This window comes from Oncorhynchus gorbuscha, unplaced genomic scaffold (genome assembly GCF_021184085.1).
Source record: "Oncorhynchus gorbuscha isolate QuinsamMale2020 ecotype Even-year unplaced genomic scaffold, OgorEven_v1.0 Un_scaffold_831, whole genome shotgun sequence".
NCBI classification, from domain to species: domain Eukaryota; kingdom Metazoa; phylum Chordata; class Actinopteri; order Salmoniformes; family Salmonidae; genus Oncorhynchus; species Oncorhynchus gorbuscha.
The window spans coordinates 180,446-201,254 of NW_025745830.1; the positions used below are offsets into that span (position 1 = coordinate 180,446).

Here is a 20,809-nt window from a genome sequence, read left to right on the forward strand (position 1 = left end):
TCAGTTTATGAAGTAGATTGATTCAGGCTGTGGGTCAGTTGGTATGAAGTAGATTGATTCAGGCTGTGGGTCAGTTGTATGAAGTAGATTGATTCAGGCTGTGGGTCAGTTGGTATGACCTGTTTTAGTTCCCAAGTAGTTTGATTCAGGCTGTGGGTCAGTTGGTTTAAAGTAGATTGATTCAGGCTGTGGGTCAGTTTTCTGAAGTAGATTGATTCAGGCTGTGGGTCAGTTGGTAACAAGTAGATTGATTCAGGCTGTGGGCCAGGTTCAGGCTTGGGTAGTTGGTAGAAGATTGATTCAGGCTGTGGGTCAGTTGGTATGAAGTAGATTGATTCAGGCTCTGGGTCAGTCTGTATGAAGTAGATTGACAAGGTGGGTCAGTTGGTATGAAGTAGATTGATTCAGGCTGTTGGGTCAGTTGGTCCACAGAATAAACTGATTCAGGTGAATGGGTCAGTTGGTATTGAAGTAGATTGATTCAGGCTGTGGGTCAGTTGGTATGAAGTAGATTGATTCAGGCTGTGGGTCAGTTGGTATGAAGTAGATTGATTCAGGCTGTGGGTCAGTTGGTATGAAGTAGATTGATTCAGGCTGTGGGTCAGTTGGTATGAAGTAGATTGATTCAGGCTGCTGTGGGTCAGTTGGTATGAAGTAGATTGATTCAGGCTGTGGGTCAGTTGGTATGAAGTAGATTGATTCAGGCTGTGGGTCAGTTGGTATGAAGTAGATTGATTCAGGCTGTGGGTCAGTTGGTATGAAGTAGATTGATTCAGGCTGTGGGTCAGTTGGTATGAAGTAGATTGATTCAGGCTGTGGGTCAGTTGGTATGAAGTAGATTGATTCAGGCTGTGGATTGTCAGGCTTGGTATGAAGTAGATTGATTCAGGCTGTGGGTCAGTTGTATGAAGTAGATTGATTCAGGCTGTGGGTCAGTTGGTATATGAAGTAGATTGATTCAGGCTGTGGGTCAGTTGGTATGAAGTAGATTGATTCAGGCTGTGGGTCAGTTGGTATATGAAGTAGATTGATTCAGGCTGTGGGTCAGTTGGTATGAAGTAGATTGATTCAGGCTGTGGGTCAGTTGGTATGAAGTAGATTGATTCAGGCTGTGGGTCAGTTGGTATGAAGTAGATTGATTCAGGCTGTGGGTCAGTTGGTATGAAGTAGATTGATTCAGGCTGTGGGTCAGTTGTATGAAGGTATGAAGTAGATTGATTCAGGCTGTGGGTCAGTTGGTATGAAGTAGATTGATTCAGGCTGTGGGTCAGTTGGTATGAAGTAGATTGATTCAGGCTGTGGGTCAGTTGGTATGAAGTAGATTGATTCAGGCTGTGGGTCAGTTGGTATGAAGTAGATTGATTCAGGCTGTGGGTCAGTTGGTATGAAGTAGATTGATTCAGGCTGTGGGTCAGTTGGTATGAAGTAGATTGATTCAGGCTGTGGGTCAGTTGGTATGAAGTAGATTGATTCAGGCTGTGGGTCAGTTGGTATGAAGTAGATTGATTCAGGCTGTGGGTCAGTTGGTATGAAGTAGATTGATTCAGGCTGTGGATTGATTCAGGTTGGTCAGTTGGTATGAAGTAGATTGATTCAGGCTGTGGGTCAGTTGGTATGAAGTAGATTGATTCAGGCTGTGGGTCAGTTGGTATGAAGTAGATTGATTCAGGCTGTGGGTCAGTTGGTATGAAGTAGATTGATTCAGGCTGTGGGTCAGTTGGTATGAAGTAGATTGATTCAGGCTGTGGGTCAGCTTGGTATGGAAGTAGATTGATTCAGGCTGTGGGTCAGTTGGTATGAAGTAGATTGATTCAGGCTGTGGGTCAGTTGGTATGAAGTAGATTGATTCAGGCTGTGGGTCAGTTGGTATGAAGTAGATTGATTCAGGCTGTGGGTCAGTTGGTATGAAGTAGATTGATTCAGGCTGTGGGTCAGTTGGTATGAAGTAGATTGATTCAGGCTGTGGGTCAGTTGGTATGAAGTAGATTGATTCAGGCTGTGGGTCAGTTGGTATGAAGTAGATTGATTCAGGCTGTGGGTCAGTTGGTATGAAGTAGATTGATTCAGGCTGTGGGTCAGTTGGTATGAAGTAGATTGATTCAGGCTGTGGGTCAGTTGGTATGAAGTAGATTGATTCAGGCTGTGGGTCAGTTGGTATGAAGTAGATTGATTCAGGCTGTGGGTCAGTTGGTATGAAGTAGATTGATTCAGGCTGTGGGTCAGTTGGTATGAAGTAGATTGATTCAGGCTGTGGGTCAGTTGGTATGAAGTAGATTGATTCAGGCTGTGGGTCAGTTGGTATGAAGTAGATTGATTCAGGCTGTGGGTCAGTTGGTATGAAGTAGATTGATTCAGGCTGTGGGTCAGTTGGTATGAAGTAGATTGATTCAGGCTGTGGGTCAGTTGGTATGAAGTAGATTGATTCAGGCTGTGGGTCAGTTGGTATGAAGTAGATTGATTCAGGCTGTGGGTCAGTTGGTATGAAGTAGATTGATTCAGGCTGTGGGTCAGTTGGTATGAAGTAGATTGATTCAGGCTGTGGGTCAGTTGGTATGAAGTAGATTGATTCAGGCTGTGGGTCAGTTGGTATGAAGTAGATTGATTCAGGCTGTGGGTCAGTTGGTATGAAGTAGATTGATTCAGGCTGTGGGTCAGTTGGTATGAAGTAGATTGATTCAGGCTGTGGGTCAGTTGGTATGAAGTAGATTGATTCAGGCTGTGGGTCAGTTGGTATGAAGTAGATTGATTCAGGCTGTGGGTCAGTTGGTATGAAGTAGATTGATTCACCTTGTTCAAGTGTGTCTGTAAACTAAAGAAATGTCCGACTCAGAAAAGAGAAGACTGGGAGAGCTGTTTGGCTTCTGTGAAGATGTTCTAAATGGTATTATTGTAATTTTATTTTATTTTAACTAGGCAGTGTAGCCTAGTGGTTAGAGCGTTGACTCGTAACCGGAAGGTTGCAAGTTCAAACCCCGAGCTGACATGGTACAAATCTGTCGTTCTGCTCCTGAACAGGCAGTTAACCAACTGTTCCTAGGCCGTCATTGAAAATAAGAATTTGTTCTTAACTGACTTGCCTAGTTAAATAAAGGTAAAAAATAAAAACCAAATTCTTATTTTCAATGACGGCCTAGGAACAGTGGGTTAACTGCCTGTTCAGGGGCAGAACGACAGATTTGTACCTTGTCAGCTCAGGGGTTTGAACTTGCAACCTTCCGGTTACGAGTCCAACGCTCTAACCACTAGGCTACCCTGCCACCTCTACACTCTAACCACTAGGCTACCCTGCCGCCTCTACACTCTAACCACTAGGCTACCCTGCCGCCTCTACACTCTAACCACTAGACTACCCTGCCGCCCCTACACTCTAACCACTAGGCTACCTGCCGCCCCTACACTCTAACCACTAGGCTACCCTGCCGCCTCTACATTCTAACCACTAAGCTACCCTGCCGCCTCTACACTCTAACCACTAGGCTACCCTGCCACCTCTACACTCTAACCACTAGGCTACCCTGCCACCTCTACACTCTAACCACTAGGCTACCCTGCCACCTCTACACTCTAACCACTAGGCTACCCTGCCGCCTCTACACTCTAACCACTAGGCTACCCTGCCGCCTCTACACTCTAACCACTAGGCTACCCTGCCGCCTCTACACTCTAACCACTAGGCTACCCTTCCGCCTCTACACTCTAACCACTAGGCTACCCTGCCTAGTTAAAATAAAATCAAATCTAAATCGACTGAGAAGCAGAGAAGTTGTGGCGTATATCCCAGAAAACCATCAAACTGAAAGCTTATGTGCAACACAAAGCCAAGGCACTTCTTTAGTGATCTATATTATAAAGCCTTTATTATATTGGCTCACATTAACTGGATTTTCCTCCTCTTCCTCCTTCTAGATTTCCGTCTTCTCTAGTTTCTGGAACTACCGACCGTACTAACCTCCTGCAGCTAGCTGACCGTCAGAATGCCTTGGTGTTCTAAACCTCCTGCAGCTAGCTGACCGTCAGAATGCCTAGGAGTTCTAAACCTCCTGCAGCTAGCTCACCGTCAGAATGCCTAGGTGTTCTAAACCTCCTGCAGCTAGCTCACCGTCAGAATGCCTAGGTGTTCTAACCTCCTGCAGCTAGCTGACCGTCAGAATGCCTAGGTGTTCTAAACCTCCTGCAGCTAGCTCACCATCAGAATGCCTAGGAGTTCTAACCTCCTGCAGCTAGCTGACCGTCAGAATGCCTAGGTGTTCTAACCTCCTGCAGCTAGCTGACCGTCAGAATGCTTAGGTGTTCTAACCTCCTGCAGCTAGCTGACCGTCAGAATGCCTTGGTGTTCTAAACCTCCTGCAGCTAGCTGACCGTCAGAATGCCTAGGGGTTCTAACCTCCTGCAGCTAGCTGACCGTCAGAATGCCTAGGGGTTCTAACCTCCTGCAGCTAGCTGACCGTCAGAATGCCTAGGTGTTCTAACCTCCTGCAGCTAGCTGACCGTCAGAATGCCTAGGTGTTAGCTGACCGTCAGAATGCCTAGGTGTTCTAACCTCCTGCAGCTAGCTGACCGTCAGAATGCCTAGGTGTTCTAACCTCCTGCAGCTAGCTGACCGTCAGAATGCCTAGGTGTTCTAACCTCCTGCAGCTAGCTGACCGTCAGAATGCCTAGGTGTTAGCTGACCGTCAGAATGCCTAGGTGTTCTAACCTCCTGCAGCTAGCTGACCGTCAGAATGCCTAGGTGTTCTAACCTCCTGCAGCTAGCTGACCGTCAGAATGCCTAGGTGTTCTAACCTCCTGCAGCTAGCTGACCGTCAGAATGCCTAGGTGTTCTAACCTCCTGCAGCTAGCTGACCGTCAGAATGCCTCGGTGTTCTAACCTCCTGCAGCTAGCTGACCGTCAGAATGCCTAGGTGTTCTAACCTCCTGCAGCTAGCTGACCGTCAGAATGCCTCGGTGTTCTAAACTCCTGCAGCTAGCTGACCGTCAGAATGCCTAGGTGTTCTAACCTCCTGCAGCTAGCTGACCGTCAGAATGCCTCGGTGTTCTGTCCAAATCCTTCACACAAACCAACCCAGATAAAAGGGATGTCTTGAAAATATTGTCTGAATTGAAGTGTGTTTTGTTTGTATAATTTACAGGAGAACAGCCGGATCAAAGTCCATATACATTACCAGTGTTTAGTATTCCAGGGTTTAGGACCCTTCCATGTGTTACAGCTGCTTTAATTCAGTCCCAAATCAACCCCTAACCCCTAGACTACACTCCCTACTTGTGAAGAAAGTATAGGACTAAGCAATATGGTGGGGCTACTACCATATCTATCCAATACATTCAGTGTTTCCCCTAGATGGGGGTCGTTAGCGCAATGACTAGAAGTCTATGGGAATGAATATAGGGGAAACACTGCATGACTAGAAGTCTATGGGAATGAATATAGGGGAAACACTGCATGACTAGAAGTCTATGGGAATAAATATAGGGGAAACACTGCATGACTAGAAGTCTATGGGAATGAATATAGGGGAAACACTGCATGACTAGAAGTCTATGGGAATGAATATAGGGGAAACACTGCATGACTAGAAGTCTATGGGAATGAATATAGGGGAAACACTGCATTCTGATCTAGACAAGTTGGGACTCGGGGTTGATTTAGGATTGGGTGCATGTATCTCTCGGTGTGTCATCTGTTGTATAGTACAAACTAATTAGGACCTCCCTGTTGTATAGTACTAACTAACTAGGACCTCCCTGTTGTATAGTACTAACTAACTAGGACCTCCCTGTTGTATGTATACCTCCCTGTTGTATAGTACTAACTAACTAGGACCTCCCTGTTGTATAGTACTAACTAACTACTCCCTGTTGTATAGTACTAACTAGGACTAGACTAACTAGGACCTCCCTGTTGTATAGTACTAACTAACTAGGACCTCCCTGTTGTATAGTACTAACTAACTAGGACCTCCCTGTTGTATAGTAACTAACTAACTAGGACCTCCCTGTTGTATAGTACTAACTAACTAGGACCTCCCTGTTGTATAGTAACTAACCTCCCTGTTGTATAGTACTAACTAACTAGGACCTCCCTGTTGTATAGTACTAACTAACTACCTCCCTGTTGTATAGACCTCCCTGTTGTATAGTACTAACTAACTAGGACCTCCCTGTTGTATAGTACTAACTAACTAGGACCTCCCTGTTGTATAGTACTAACTAACTAGGACCTCCCTGTTGTATAGTACTAACTAACTAGGACCTCCCTGTTGTATAGTACTAACTAACTAGGACTCCCTGTTGTATAGGACCTCCCTGTTGTATAGTACTAACTAACTAGGACCTCCCTGTTGTATAGTACTAACTAACTAGGACCTCCCTGTTGTATAGTACTAACTAACTAGGACCTCCCTGTTGTATAGTACTAACTAACTAGGACCTCCCTGTTGTATAGTACTAACTAACTAGGACCTCCCTGTTGTATAGTACTAACTAACTAGGACCTCCCTGTTGTATAGTACTAACTAACTAGGACCTCCCTGTTGTATAGTACTAACTAACTAGGACCTCCCTGTTGTATAGTACTAACTAACTAGGACCTCCCTGTTGTATAGTACTAACTAACTAGGACCTCCCTGTTGTATAGTACTAACTAACTAGGACCTCCCTGTTGTATAGTACTAACTAACTAGGACCTCCCTGTTGTATAGTACTAACTAACTAGGACCTCCCTGTTGTATAGTACTAACTAACTAGGACCTCCCTGTTGTATAGTACTAACTAACCTCCCTGTTGTATAGGACCTCCCTGTTGTATAGTACTAACTAACTAGGACCTCCCTGTTGTATAGTACTAACTAACTACCTTCCCTGTTGTATAGTACTAACTAACTAGGACCTCCCTGTTGTATAGTACTAACTAACTAGGACCTCCTAGTACTAACTAAGGACCTCCCTGTTGTATAGTACTAACTAACTAGGACCTCCCTGTTGTATAGTACTAACTAACTAGGACCTCCCTGTTGTATAGTACTAACTAACTAGTCCCTGTTGTATAGTACTAACTAACTAGGACCTCCCTGTTGTATAGTACTAACTAACTAGGACCTCCCTGTTGTATAGTACTAACTAACTAGGACCTCCCTGTTGTATAGTACTAACTAACTAGGACCTCCCTGTTGTATAGTACTAACTAACTAGGACCTCCCTGTTGTATAGTACTAACTAACTAGGACCTCCCTGTTGTATAGTACTAACTAGGACCTCCCTGTTGTATAGTACTAACTAACTAGGACCTCCCTGTTGTATAGTACTAACTAACTAGGACCTCCCTGTTGTATAGTACTAACTAACTAGGACCTCCCTGTTGTATAGTACTAACTAACTAGGACCTCCCTGTTGTATAGTACTAACTAACTAGGACCTCCCTGTTGTATAGTACTAACTAACTAGGACCTCCCTGTTGTATAGTACTAACTAACTAGGACCTCCCTGTTGTATAGTACTAACTAACTAGGACCTCCCTGTTGTATAGTACTAACTAACTAGGACCTCCCTGTTGTATAGTACTAACTAACTAGGACCTCCCTGTTGTATAGTACTAACTAACTAGGACCTCCCTGTTGTATAGTACTAACTAACTAGGACCTCCCTGTTGTATAGTACTAACTAACTAGGACCTCCCTGTTGTATAGTACTAACTAACTAGGACCTCCCTGTTGTATAGTACTAACTAACTAGGACCTAGGACCCCTGTTGTATAGTACTAACTAACTAGGACCTCCCTGTTGTATAGTACTAACTAACTAGGACCTCCCTGTTGTATAGTACTAACTAACTAGGACCTCCCTGTTGTATAGTACTAACTAACTAGGACCTCCCTGTTGTATAGTACTAACTAACTAGGACCTCCCTGTTGTATAGTACTAACTAACTAGGACCTCCCTGTTGTATAGTACTAACTAACTAGGACCTCCCTGTTGTATAGTACTAACTAACTAGGACCTCCCTGTTGTATAGTACTAACTAACTAGGACCTCCCTGTTGTATAGTACTAACTAACTAGGACCTCCCTGTTGTATAGTACTAACTAACTAGGACCTCCCTGTTGTATAGTACTAACTAACTAGGACCTCCCTGTTGTATAGTACTAACTAACTAGGACCTCCCTGTTGTATAGTACTAACTAACTAGGACCTCCCTGTTGTATAGTACTAACTAACTAGGACCTCCCTGTTGTATAGTACTAACTAACTAGGACCTCGTTATGAATCAATGTGGTGTTGTTTTAGTCTGAAACACTTCTCTTGTTACTGAATACTAACGTTCCTCCTTTCCACACAGTTATTTTTAATTTTAATGTATGGTTTATTTGGGTAGGGACCGATACAAACACATCGTCTTCTCCTACACGGTTCCAGCATCTACAGTTAATGAGTAACCAGGCCAGCTTGGTTTGCTCAGCAGTGTGAAAAAGGTATTGGAAACTAAATTTGTCAAGCAGATTGTGGTAAACGCCCTGGATAAGAGCGTCTGCTAAATGACTTACATGTAAACCATACTGTTATTTTGTGTAGACTACACTACTCAGCAGTAGTATACGTGTGTGACATGAAACAGTTACCGTGACTCTTCATAGTGAAATGAACTTGTAGGGTTTCTGACTCTATATATTCCTTGGAATAATGCTTTTATGTCAAAGTGTAAAGGGAAACTGACTCCCAGCTTTTGAAGAGTAAACATTCATGCCTCCTCGGCGCTTATAAGCTGTTATTCATTTTTGTATCAGTTAATTTTACTGTTTTGTTAATGTTTTTATTTATTCAATCGTTTTATTTTTGCACTTGTTACTTTGCCTTTGATTCCCTGTGAAGTGAAGATCCATTCCAATGTTGAACAAACATAATTATTACTGCAAGTGTTTTAAAATCTATTTAGAGATGTGTACATGTATATGTTGTGCACCATATGATCTATTATATGTGCAATAAAGAGATGTTATACAGGAGTGTTCGGTCAGTCAATCAGGACAGATTCAATACAAAATGATTTAATCATTTGAATGAGTACATTGGAATGTACATGTTTCAACATTGAATTATGTTGTTAATATAATTAAAGTCATTGAATCAATACTACTACATTATCTATCGTTCCTCATGAAGTACAAAGCGTTGATTCCACTACACAAAAGAGTTGGTGCCTAGTTTTTCATGAACCGTTAGTGAAAGCCCTTTAATCTTCTGGTTGTGACTGTTTTCACCTTGCTCTCCTATCTGGCGTCCTAGCAACAACCGCTAGCCGTGCAGGGAACACGTAAACAAACTGATTCATATGACCTCCAATGACTTTCCACCATTAGACGGCAGCTAAACCGGGTTACCACAACATTTTCCAACAGTCAAAAGTAAATAGATGGAACCAGAATGAAAACAAGTTACACAACTCTTGGTTTGGCACACAGATTAAAAGTGCAGATTTTAAAGTGCATCGGAAAAAAAATATTATAAAAAGGACTAATCAATTTAAGTGTCGTCATTGTGGAATCTTCTATTCTGTTCCAAGTTCCTTTCAGGTCTCCATTCCAAAGTTTTCATGACCCACTTTGTGTCTTCTCGGCTGTTGGGAAACACACAGAGAGAGAGAGAGGAGGGGAAATCATGCATCTTTCAACACATCTTTATTCAGAGGAAATGCAGTGAACGCTTGTCTGACACAGACTCCTTGATACAGCCATGTTAAATCTGGCCACACTAAAACAGACCCTCTTGTCTGACACAGACTCCTTGATACAGCCATGTTAAATCTGGCCACACTAAAACAGACCCTCTTGTCTGACACAGACTCCTTGATACAGCCATGTTAAATCTGGTCACACTATAACAGACCCTCTTGTCTGACACAGACTCCTTGATACAGCCATGCTAAATCTGGTCACACTAAAACAGACCCTCTTGTCTGACACAGACTCCTTGATACAGCCATGCTAAATCTGGTCACACTAAAACAGACCCTCTTGTCTGACACAGACTCCTTGATACAGCCATGCTAAATCTGGTCACACTAAAACAGACCCTCTTGTCTGACACAGACTCCTTGATACAGCCATGCTAAATCTGGTCACACTAAAACAGACCCTCTTGTCTGACACAGACTCCTTGATACAGCCATGCTAAATCTGGTCACACTAAAACAGACCCTCTTGTCTGACACAGACTCCTTGATACAGCCATGTTAAATCTGGTCACACTATAACAGACCCTCTTGTCTGACACAGACTCCTTGATACAGCCATGTTAAATCTGGTCACACTATAACAGACCCTCTTGTCTGACACAGACTCCTTGATACAGCCATGCTAAATCTGGTCACACTAAAACAGACCCTCTTGTCTGACACAGACTCCTTGATACAGCCATGTTAAATCTGGTCACACTATAACAGACCCTCTTGTCTGACACAGACTCCTTGATACAGCCATGCTAAATCTGGTCACACTAAAACAGACCCTCTTGTCTGACACAGACTCCTTGATACAGCCATGCTAAATCTGGTCACACTAAAACAGACCCTCTTGTCTGACACAGACTCCTTGATACAGCCATGCTAAATCTGGTCACACTAAAACAGACCCTCTTGTCTGACACAGACTCCTTGATACAGCCATGCTAAATCTGGTCACACTAAAACAGACCCTCTTGTCTGACACAGACTCCTTGATACAGCCATGCTAAATCTGGTCACACTAAAACAGACCCTCTTGTCTGACACAGACTTGATCCATGCTAAATTGATACAGCCATGTTAAATCTGGTCACACTATAACAGACCCTCTTGTCTGACACAGACTCCTTGATACAGCCATGTTAAATCTGGTCACACTATAACAGACCCTCTTGTCTGACACAGACTCCTTGATACAGCCATGTTAAATCTGGTCACACTATAACAGACCCTCTTGTCTGACACAGACTCCTTGATACAGCCATGTTAAATCTGGTCACACTAAAACAGACCCTCTTGTCTGACACAGACTCCTTGATACAGCCATGTTAAATCTGGTCACACTATAACAGACCCTCTTGTCTGACACAGACTCCTTGATACAGCCATGTTAAATCTGGTCACACTATAACAGACCCTCTTGTCTGACACAGACTCCTTGATACAGCCATGTTAAATCTGGTCACACTATAACAGACCCTCTTGTCTGACACAGACTCCTTGATACAGCCATGTTAAATCTGGTCACACTATAACAGACCCTCTTGTCTGACACAGACTCCTTGATACAGCCATGTTAAATCTGGTCACACTAAAACAGACCCTCTTGTCTGACACAGACTCTTTGATACAGCCATGTTAAATCTGGTCACACTAAAACAGACCCTCTTGTCTGACACAGACTCTTTGATACAGCCATGTTAAATCTGGTCACACTAAAACAGACCCTCTTGTCTGACACAGACTCCTTGATACAGCCATGTTAAATCTGGGACCGGGCTATAGAAACCAACAGATCTGACACCAGTCTATAGAAACCAACAGATCTGACACCAGGCTATAGATACCAACAGATCTGGGACCAGGCTATAGATACCAACAGATCTGAGACCGGGCTATAGAAACCAACAGATCTGAGACCAGACTATAGAAACCAACAGATCTGACACCAGTCTATAGAAACCAACAGATCTGACACCAGTCTATAGAAACCAACAGATCTGAGACCGGGCTATAGATACCAACAGATCTGAGACCGGGCTATAGAAACCAACAGATCTGACACCAGTCTATAGAAACCAACAGATCTGACACCAGTCTATAGAAACCAACAGATCTGACACCAGTCTATAGAAACCAACAGATCTGGGACCAGGCTATAGAAACCAACAGATCTGGGACCAGGCTATAGAAACCAACAGATCTGGGACCAGGCTATAGAAACCAACAGATCTGGGACCGGGCTATAGAAACCAACAGATCTGGGACCAGGCTATAGATACCAACAGATCTGGGACCGGGCTATAGAAACCAACAGATCTGAGACCGGGCTATAGATACCAACAGATCTGAGACCGGGCTATAGAAACCAACAGATCTGAGACCGGGCTATAGATACCAACAGATCTGAGACCGGGCTATAGAAACCAACAGATCTGGGACCGGGCTATAGAAACCAACAGATCTGAGACCGGGCTATAGATACCAACAGATCTGAGACCGGGCTATAGAAACCAACAGATCTGAGACCGGGCTATAGATACCAACAGATCTGACACCAGGCTATAGAAACCAACAGATCTGACACCAGTCTATAGAAACCAACAGATCTGAGACCAGGCTATAGATACCAACAGATCTGACACCAGTCTATAGAAACCAACAGATCTGACACCAGTCTATAGAAACCAACAGATCTGAGACCAGGCTATAGATACCAACAGATCTGAGACCGGGCTATAGAAACCAACAGATCTGGGACCAGGCTATAGATACCAACAGATCTGGGACCGGGCTATAGAAACCAACAAATCTGACACCAGTCTATAGAAACCAACAGATCTGGGACCAGGCTATAGATATCAACAGATCTGAGACCGGGCTATAGAAACCAACAAATCTGACACCAGTCTATAGAAACCAACAGATCTGGGACCAGGCTATAGATATCAACAGATCTGAGACCGGGCTATAGATACCAACAGATCTGAGACCGGGCTATAGAAACCAACAGATCTGGGACCAGGCTATAGATACCAACAGATCTGGGACCAGGCTCCAGATACCAACAGATCTGCGACCAGGCTATATATATCAACAGATCTGGGACCAGGCTATAGATACCAACAGATCTGAGACCAGGCTATATACACCACACATTTCTCACAGAAACAGGCCATTACATTTTATTGAGTGATTGCTACATTACCTGTTCATCACAGCAGCAGCAGCAACAGCATCGGATCAGAACCAGGACAACAAGCAGCAGAACCATGCCTGAAAGGATGAAGGTGGACAGTCAATTGTGTACGTGTGTGTGTGTGTGTGTGTGTGTGTGTGTGTGTGTGTGTGTGTGTGTGTGTGTGTGTGTGTGTGTGTGTGTGTGTGTGTGTGTGTGTGTGTGTGTGTGTGTGTGTGTGTGTGTGTGTGTGTGTGTGTATTCCTACCGATGAAGATAAAGAAGACAGCGAAGGAGGCGATGTCCCAGTCAGACTGGAACAGCTGTTTAGACTGCAGTCTGGACACCACATCTGTAAACTGATCCTTAAACTCTTCCTGTAGGCTCCTCTGGTCCATGGCTACAGCTGGGCTAGAATTAGTCTCAGTAAGGGTTCACACTCTGGAGAAGAACAGTAGAGGGTTTATTATGATTATAAAATACAGGACCCACTGGGAGAAGAGATGTGATTCTGATATAGACCACAAGGTTTCTCTGGTCCATAACTGTACCAGTCAGGGTTAGTACAGGACCCACTGGGAGAAGAGACGTGTGGTAATTCTCTATAGACAAGTACAATGCACCTGACTGGCTGACTATGTCGGTCTATAAAGTAGGCCTAAAATATACAAACCAATATGTTATTTCATTGTAAGGGAGATCATGCTGCATTTTGAATGTACCTCATAAACTGGATCAGAGTTCGGCGTACCTGCTCTGCCCTAGACACAGTACGCTGCCCTAGACACAGTACGCTGCCCTAGACACAGTACGCTGCCCTAGACACAGTACGCTGCCCTAGACACAGTACGCTGCCCTAGACACAGTACTTTCACATAGACTACTATGATGAGATATAGATCAACTAGCCAAATACAGACTCTATTTTACATCTAAAAATGACAATATTTGCTTTTAACTTCTTTAACACAAGACCAACATCATTATCGTTAGTGTTTGACTGACTGTGACATCTTGATGAATTACAGCCTCAGACTTTCACTTTTAAAGAATATTCCAAGATGACCTATATATCTGACTTCACTTGAACATAAACAACTACAGTACACTCGTATTTTCGGTAGTAATCAAACACGTTTCTACATATTTTTCCGAAGTTCATTGTACCTGTAACTCGAACAAGCTCCTGTTTTTTGTTCTCTCTTCTTCCGGGTACCTGCCCGACTGACGCACCTGTCGCCGTGTGAGTCACTGTACACTGATTTGCATGGGGCAAGGGTAGGGTCGTTTGAATCCTGCTTCATTTCCTCCGAGTAGATCTAAAGGTGTCTCGTGATCATGGACTTGCCGTATGTGAGAGATACTGCCAGTCGTTTCCACCATTGCTCTTGGCCATGTCTTTTCAAAGGAAACGTTTATGATGTGACTGGAGGAAATGAAGTCAGAACAATTCATATGTGTGACGCATGTATATAAAACTATCATTTGTCATAGCTACATTTCTGTTTTCATTGCAGTAAATTATAAATTATTTTTTTTCTATAGTAAACCAGCTTATTTACATTATTCAAAGGAATAGCAATATTGTGTCAGGTTGAGTTGCGGTCATATGATGTGTTGTAGTAACATATTAGTTCCGTATGAGGCGCTGTTACTTTCCCGGCTTCTCATTTTCCGTTTTTCACCTCTGATGCATTGTTTACGTGGAAGTGAGTTTCGCTCCGTCTTCCGGGTTGTAAGATCCTTCAGGTTGGCATTTCGCTTACAGTGAATCTCAGCTGCGATGGCCGTGGTTCCTGCTCAATCTCTCCGGGTTTCGGATATCCGAGACCCGACGGTTCTGTTCGAGCGGTACAACACCGAGGAGATACGCGGCATCGAGCGGAAAGTCCGCGCAGAGATCGAGCACAAGAAGGAGGAACTTCGTCAGATGGTGGGCGAGCGGTACCGCGATTTGATCGACGCCGCCGACACCATCGGAGAGATGCGTCAGTGTTCGGAGAGCGTAGTTACGTCCATCCAGGACATGCACCGCTATTGCCACAAGCTGAAACAGGGGAAAAGCGTTCCCCAAAGCAACAGCAAAGAAGAGGTATGTGGCTCCACTGTGAAGCTAACGAGCGGTGGTGATGGCTAACTAGTTCTGTTGATTTAGATAGCAAACTGTTCTGCAGAATACCATTCCCCGATCCCTTCTGGACGGTTTGTGATGTGCGATTAGACTCCGACAGGTTCCACCCGCTGTGAGATGAATGGTATATGTCATTGATGGGTATATCTGGGTTTCAATATCTACTACACCCTATATATCTGTGTGATTGTCTCTCTGCCCGTCCCTTTATTTATGTATGTAATGTAGCCTGTCTCAGGCCAGCTCTCCCATCAAGTCACAGGAGAGGTTCTACACCATGGCCTCTCAGATCAATCACTGTGTATCCCTGTGATTCTCTCTCTCGCTCTCTCTCTCTCTCTCTCTTCACACCAGGTCCAGAGGCAGTCCCAGGAGAAGTTCTACACCATGGCCTCTCAGATCAAGCTGCTGCTGGAGATCCCAGAGAGGATTTGGAGTTCCATGGAGGCCTCTCAGTACCTGCAGGCAAAGACACTTATTACTAAGACAATGGACTGTTAGCATTTCCCATAGGAAGACACGGCATACTTAGCCATCGTTGCTAATACTAGCCGGGCATGGCCAATGATGTATGTAAACCCACATTATAGGGCACTGCTAATGCTAACGAGCTAACTCTTGGTTTAATGGACACTCCTGACTAGCCAACCGATATTTAATTTCAGAATCGGTTCAAATTAGGTTACGGTCAGTTTTAGAGTTTGGGTAGTCGGGCTATCAATGGGATGCTGGTCAGAAAAGCCCTTATAGCCTCTCCCTGGTTTTACCACCCTCTTTGCTGCAGGCCACACGGCTCTACCTGCTCTGCTGCCACCTGCACAGACAGCTCCACCTGGAGGCTGGAGGACCACAGTACAGCCCCATCCTCGCCCGCTTCCCCATCCTGGTCAGGCAGGTGGCTGCTGCTGGACACTTCAGGTGAATGTCATCGTGATGTCATTTTGGATGAGGGAGACTATTATCAAATCTGGATTTTCTGTGAAATTGAAGACCCTACCTCAGCAGGGCGAGGAGCACCACGTTCAATATAGGAGCACCAGGTTCAATATAGGAGCACCAGGTTCAATATAGGAGCACCAGGTTCAATATAGGAGCACCACGTTCAATATAGGAGCACCACGTTCAATATAGGAGCACCACGTTCAATATAGGAGCACCACGTTCAATATAGGAGCACTACGTTCAATATAGGAGCACTACGTTCAATATAGGAGCACCACGTTCAATATAGGAGCACCACGTTCAATATAGGAGCACCACGTTCAATATAGGAGCACCACGTTCAATATAGGAGCACCACGTTCAATATAGGAGCACCACGTTCAATATAGGAGCACCACGTTCAATATAGGAGCACCACGTTCAATATAGGAGCACCACGTTCAATATAGGAGCACTACGTTCAATATAGGAGCACTACGTTCAATATAGGAGCACCACGTTCAATATAGGAGCACCACGTTCAATATAGGAGCACCACGTTCAATATAGGAGCACCACGTTCAATATAGGAGCACTACGTTCAATATAGGAGCACTACGTTCAATATAGGAGCACCACGTTCAATATAGGAGCACCACGTTCAATATAGGAGCACCACGTTCAATATAGGAGCACCACGTTCAATATAGGAGCACCACGTTCAATATAGGAGCACCACGTTCAATATAGGAGCACCACGTTCAATATAGGAGCACCACGTTCAATATAGGAGCACCACGTTCAATATAGGTGCACCACATTCAATATAGGAGCACTCTCTCTCTCTCTTCTACCCCCCTCCCAGGTCCACCATTTTGCTGGACAGTAAGTCGGTCCTGCGTGGTCGGGCGGTGTCTGACCAAGCCATCGCTGAGGCCCTAGTGTCCACCATGCTCCTCGAGGACAGCTCTCCACGTCAGGCTCTGGCTGACTTCCTCCTGGCTAGGAAGGCCTCTATCCAACAGCTACTCAACCAGCCACAGCATGGTACTAGTATATACCACTGTACCACAATACAATACCACACATACTTCCTACACAATACAACCAGCCACAGCATGGTACTAGTATATACCACTGTACCACAATACAATACCACACATACTTCCTACACAATACAACCAGCCACAGCATGGTACTAGTATATACCACTGTACCACAATACAATACCACACATACTTCCTACACAATACAACCAGCCACAACATGGTACTAGTATATACCACTGTACCACAATACAATACCACACATACTTCCTACACAATACAACCAGCCACAACATGGTACTAGTATATACCACTGTACCACAATACAATACCACACATACTTCCTACACAATACAACGAGTCACAACATGGTACTAGTATATATCACTGTACTACAATACCACACATACTTCCTACACAATACAACCAGCCACAACATGGTACTAGTATATATCACTGTACCACAATACAATACCACACATACTTCCTACACAATACAACGAGTCACAACATGGTACTAGTATATATCACTGTACTACAATACCACACATACTTCCTACACAATACAACCAGCCACAGCATGGTACTAGTATATACCACTGTACCACAATACAATACCACACATACTTCCTACACAATACAACCAGCCACAACATGGTACTAGTATATACCACTGTACCACAATACAATACCACACATACTTCCTACACAATACAACCAGCCACAGCATGGTACTAGTATATACCACTGTACCACAATACAATACCACACATACTTCCTACACAATACAACCAGCCACAACATGGTACTAGTATATATCACTGTACCACAATACAATACCACACATACTTCCTACACAATACAACGAGTCACAACATGGTACTAGTATATATCACTGTACTACAATACCACACATACTTCCTACACAATACAACCAGCCACAACATGGTACTAGTATATACCACTGTACCACAATACAATACCACACATACTTCCTACACAATACAACCAGCCACAACATGGTACTAGTATATATCACTGTACCACAATACAATACCACACATACTTCCTACACAATACAACGAGTCACAACATGGTACTAGTATATATCACTGTACTACAATACCACACATACTTCCTACACAATACAACCAGCCACAACATGGTACTAGTATATATCACTGTACCACAATACAATACCACACATACTTCCTACACAATACAACCAGTCACAACATGGTACTAGTATATACCACTGTACCACAATACAATACCACACATACTTCCTACACAATACAACCAGTCACAACATGGTACTAGTATATATCACTGTACTACAATACAATACCACACATACTTCCTACACAATACAACCAGTCACAACATGGTACTAGTATATACCACTGTACCACAATACAATACCACACATACTTCCTACACAATACACAACATATCATCCTACACAACACAATACACAATACAACACAACATCCTACACAATACAATACACATCTCATCCTACACAAAACACAACATCCTACACAATACAACACAACATGCTACACAATACAACACAACATCCTACACAACACAATACAACACAACACAATACAACACAATACAACACAATACAACACAATACAACACAACACAATACAACACAACACAATACAACACAACACAATACAATACAACACAACACAATACAACACAACACAACATCCTACACAACACAACACAACATCCTACACAACACAACACAACACAACACAATACAACACAACACAATACAACACAATACAATACAACACAATACAACACAACATCCTACACAATACAACACAATACAACACAATACAACACAACACAACACAATACAACACAACACAACACAACACAACACAATACAACACAACACAACACAACACAACACAACACAACACAACACAACACAACACAACACAACACAACACAACACAACACAACACAACACAACACAACACAACACAACACAACACAACACAACACAACACAACACAACACAACACAACACAACACAACACAACACAACACAACACAACACAACACAACACAACACAACACAACACAATACAATACAACACAATACAACACAATACAATACAATACAACACAACACAACACAACACAACACAATACAACACAATACAACACAATTCAACACAACACAACACAACACAACACAACACAACACAATACAACACAATACAACACAACACAATACAATACAATACAACACAACACAATACAACACTACAACACAATACAACACAACACAACACAATACAACACAACATCCTACACAATACAACACAACATCCTACACAACACAATACAACACAACATCCTACACAACACAATACAACACAACATCCTACACAACATCCTACACAATGCAACATCTCATCTTACGTAACACAAGACCATCTCCATTCAGCTCGTCAACAGGCGAAGCCCCGACATGGTGTTAAACCAAACACAATACAACATATTACAGCCTTGACACTTCCTCTCCAAGTCAACATGTCCTGTTATCACACTTCCTCTCCAAGTCAACATGCCCTGTTATCACACTTCCTCTCCAAGTCAACATGCCCTGTTATCACACTTCCTCTCCCCTGTTATCACACTTCCTCCCCAAGTCAACATGTCCTGTTATCACACTTCCTCTCCAAGTCAACATGCCCTGTTATCACACTTCCTCTCCCCTGTTATCACACTTCCTCTCCAAGTCAACATGTCATGTTATCACACTTCCTCTCCAAGTCAACATGCCATGTTATCACACTTCCTCCCCAAGTCAACATGTCCTGTTATCACACTTCCTCCCCAAGTCAACATGCCCTGTTATCACACTTCCTCCCCAAGTCAACATGCCCTGTTATCACACTTCCTCCCCAAGTCAACATGCCATGTTATCACACTTCCTCTCCAAGTCAACATGCCATGTTATCACACTTCCTCCCCAAGTCAACATGTCCTGTTATCACACTTCCTCCCCAAGTCAGCATGCCCTGTTATCACACTTCCTCTCCAAGTCAACATGCCCTGTTATCACACTTCCTCTCCCCTGTTATCACACTTCCTCTCCCCTGTTATCACACTTCCTCTCCCCTGTTATCACACTTCCTCTCCAAGTCAACATGTCCTGTTATCACACTTCCTCTCCCCTGTTATCACACTTCCTCTCCAAGTCAACATGTCCTGTTATCACACTTCCTCTCCCCTGTTATCACACTTCCTCTCCCCTGTTATCACACTTCCACCCCAAGTCAACATGTCCTGTTATCACACTTCCTCTCCCCTGTTATCACACTTCCTCTCCAAGTCAACATGCCCTGTTATCACACTTCCTCTCCCCTGTTATCACACTTCCTCTCCCCTGTTATCACACTTCCTCTCCAAGTCAACATGTCCTGTTATCACACTTCCATCATGCTTGGATTGTTTGGGAAAACCATTTCACTTCCTCATCTCTGTTCAGTGGACCGGTGTGGTGTTTTGATGTGTGGTTCAGGTTGACAGTCATGTCTGTGTGTGTACCAGGTGCTGGTATTAAGGCCCAGGTGTGTAGCCTGGTAGAGCTGCTGGTGACCACTCTGTACCAGGCCTACGCTGTCTTCTACGTAGCCCCAGAAGGGAGTCCTCGGCTGGGGGACGGATGGCTGAGCTCCGGCCTCCTCTTCACCACTCTGGAGAACGTCACCTCCACCACACCTACAGGTACATTACCTATAATACCTTGCAAGAAATGGTTGAAGAAGAAAAAATACTTATTTATTTA

General features: G+C 43.7%; 2 protein-coding genes across 2 annotated transcripts in view; one reads left to right on the forward strand and one right to left on the reverse strand.

Annotated features, from left to right (window-relative positions):
• Positions 1–9,020: 9,020 nt before the first annotated feature.
• LOC124020480 (small integral membrane protein 22-like) lies at positions 9,021–14,297 on the reverse strand. Its single transcript, XM_046335729.1, has 4 exons — positions 14,056–14,297; positions 13,157–13,329; positions 12,919–12,986; positions 9,021–9,605 (listed from the first exon to the last, which is right to left on the reverse strand). The coding sequence occupies exons 2-4, from the start codon at positions 13,284–13,286 to the stop codon at positions 9,558–9,560; spliced, it is 246 nt and encodes an 81-aa protein (XP_046191685.1). The 5' UTR covers positions 13,287–13,329; positions 14,056–14,297; the 3' UTR covers positions 9,021–9,557.
• The window catches only part of LOC124020483 (conserved oligomeric Golgi complex subunit 1-like), a 31,995-nt gene continuing 25,407 nt past the window's right edge, over positions 14,222–20,809 (forward strand). Inside the window, 5 exon segments of the mRNA XM_046335731.1 lie at positions 14,222–14,980; positions 15,374–15,484; positions 15,804–15,937; positions 16,806–16,987; positions 20,572–20,748. Coding sequence (XP_046191687.1) covers positions 14,672–14,980; positions 15,374–15,484; positions 15,804–15,937; positions 16,806–16,987; positions 20,572–20,748 — 913 coding nt within the window. The 5' untranslated portion in view covers positions 14,222–14,671.

Excerpts from the sequence above, each read along its gene's own strand:
- LOC124020480 (XM_046335729.1), bottom strand. The coding sequence starts at position 13,286 with ATGGACCAGAGGAGCCTACAGGAAGAGTTTAAGGATCAGTTTACAGAT. Across the intron at positions 12,987-13,156 it reads TGTCTTCTTTATCTTCATCG|GCATGGTTCTGCTGCTTGTT; the intron begins GTAGGAATACAC and ends TCATCCTTTCAG. Across the intron at positions 9,606-12,918 it reads GCTGCTGCTGTGATGAACAG|CCGAGAAGACACAAAGTGGG; the intron begins GTAATGTAGCAA and ends GTTTCCCAACAG.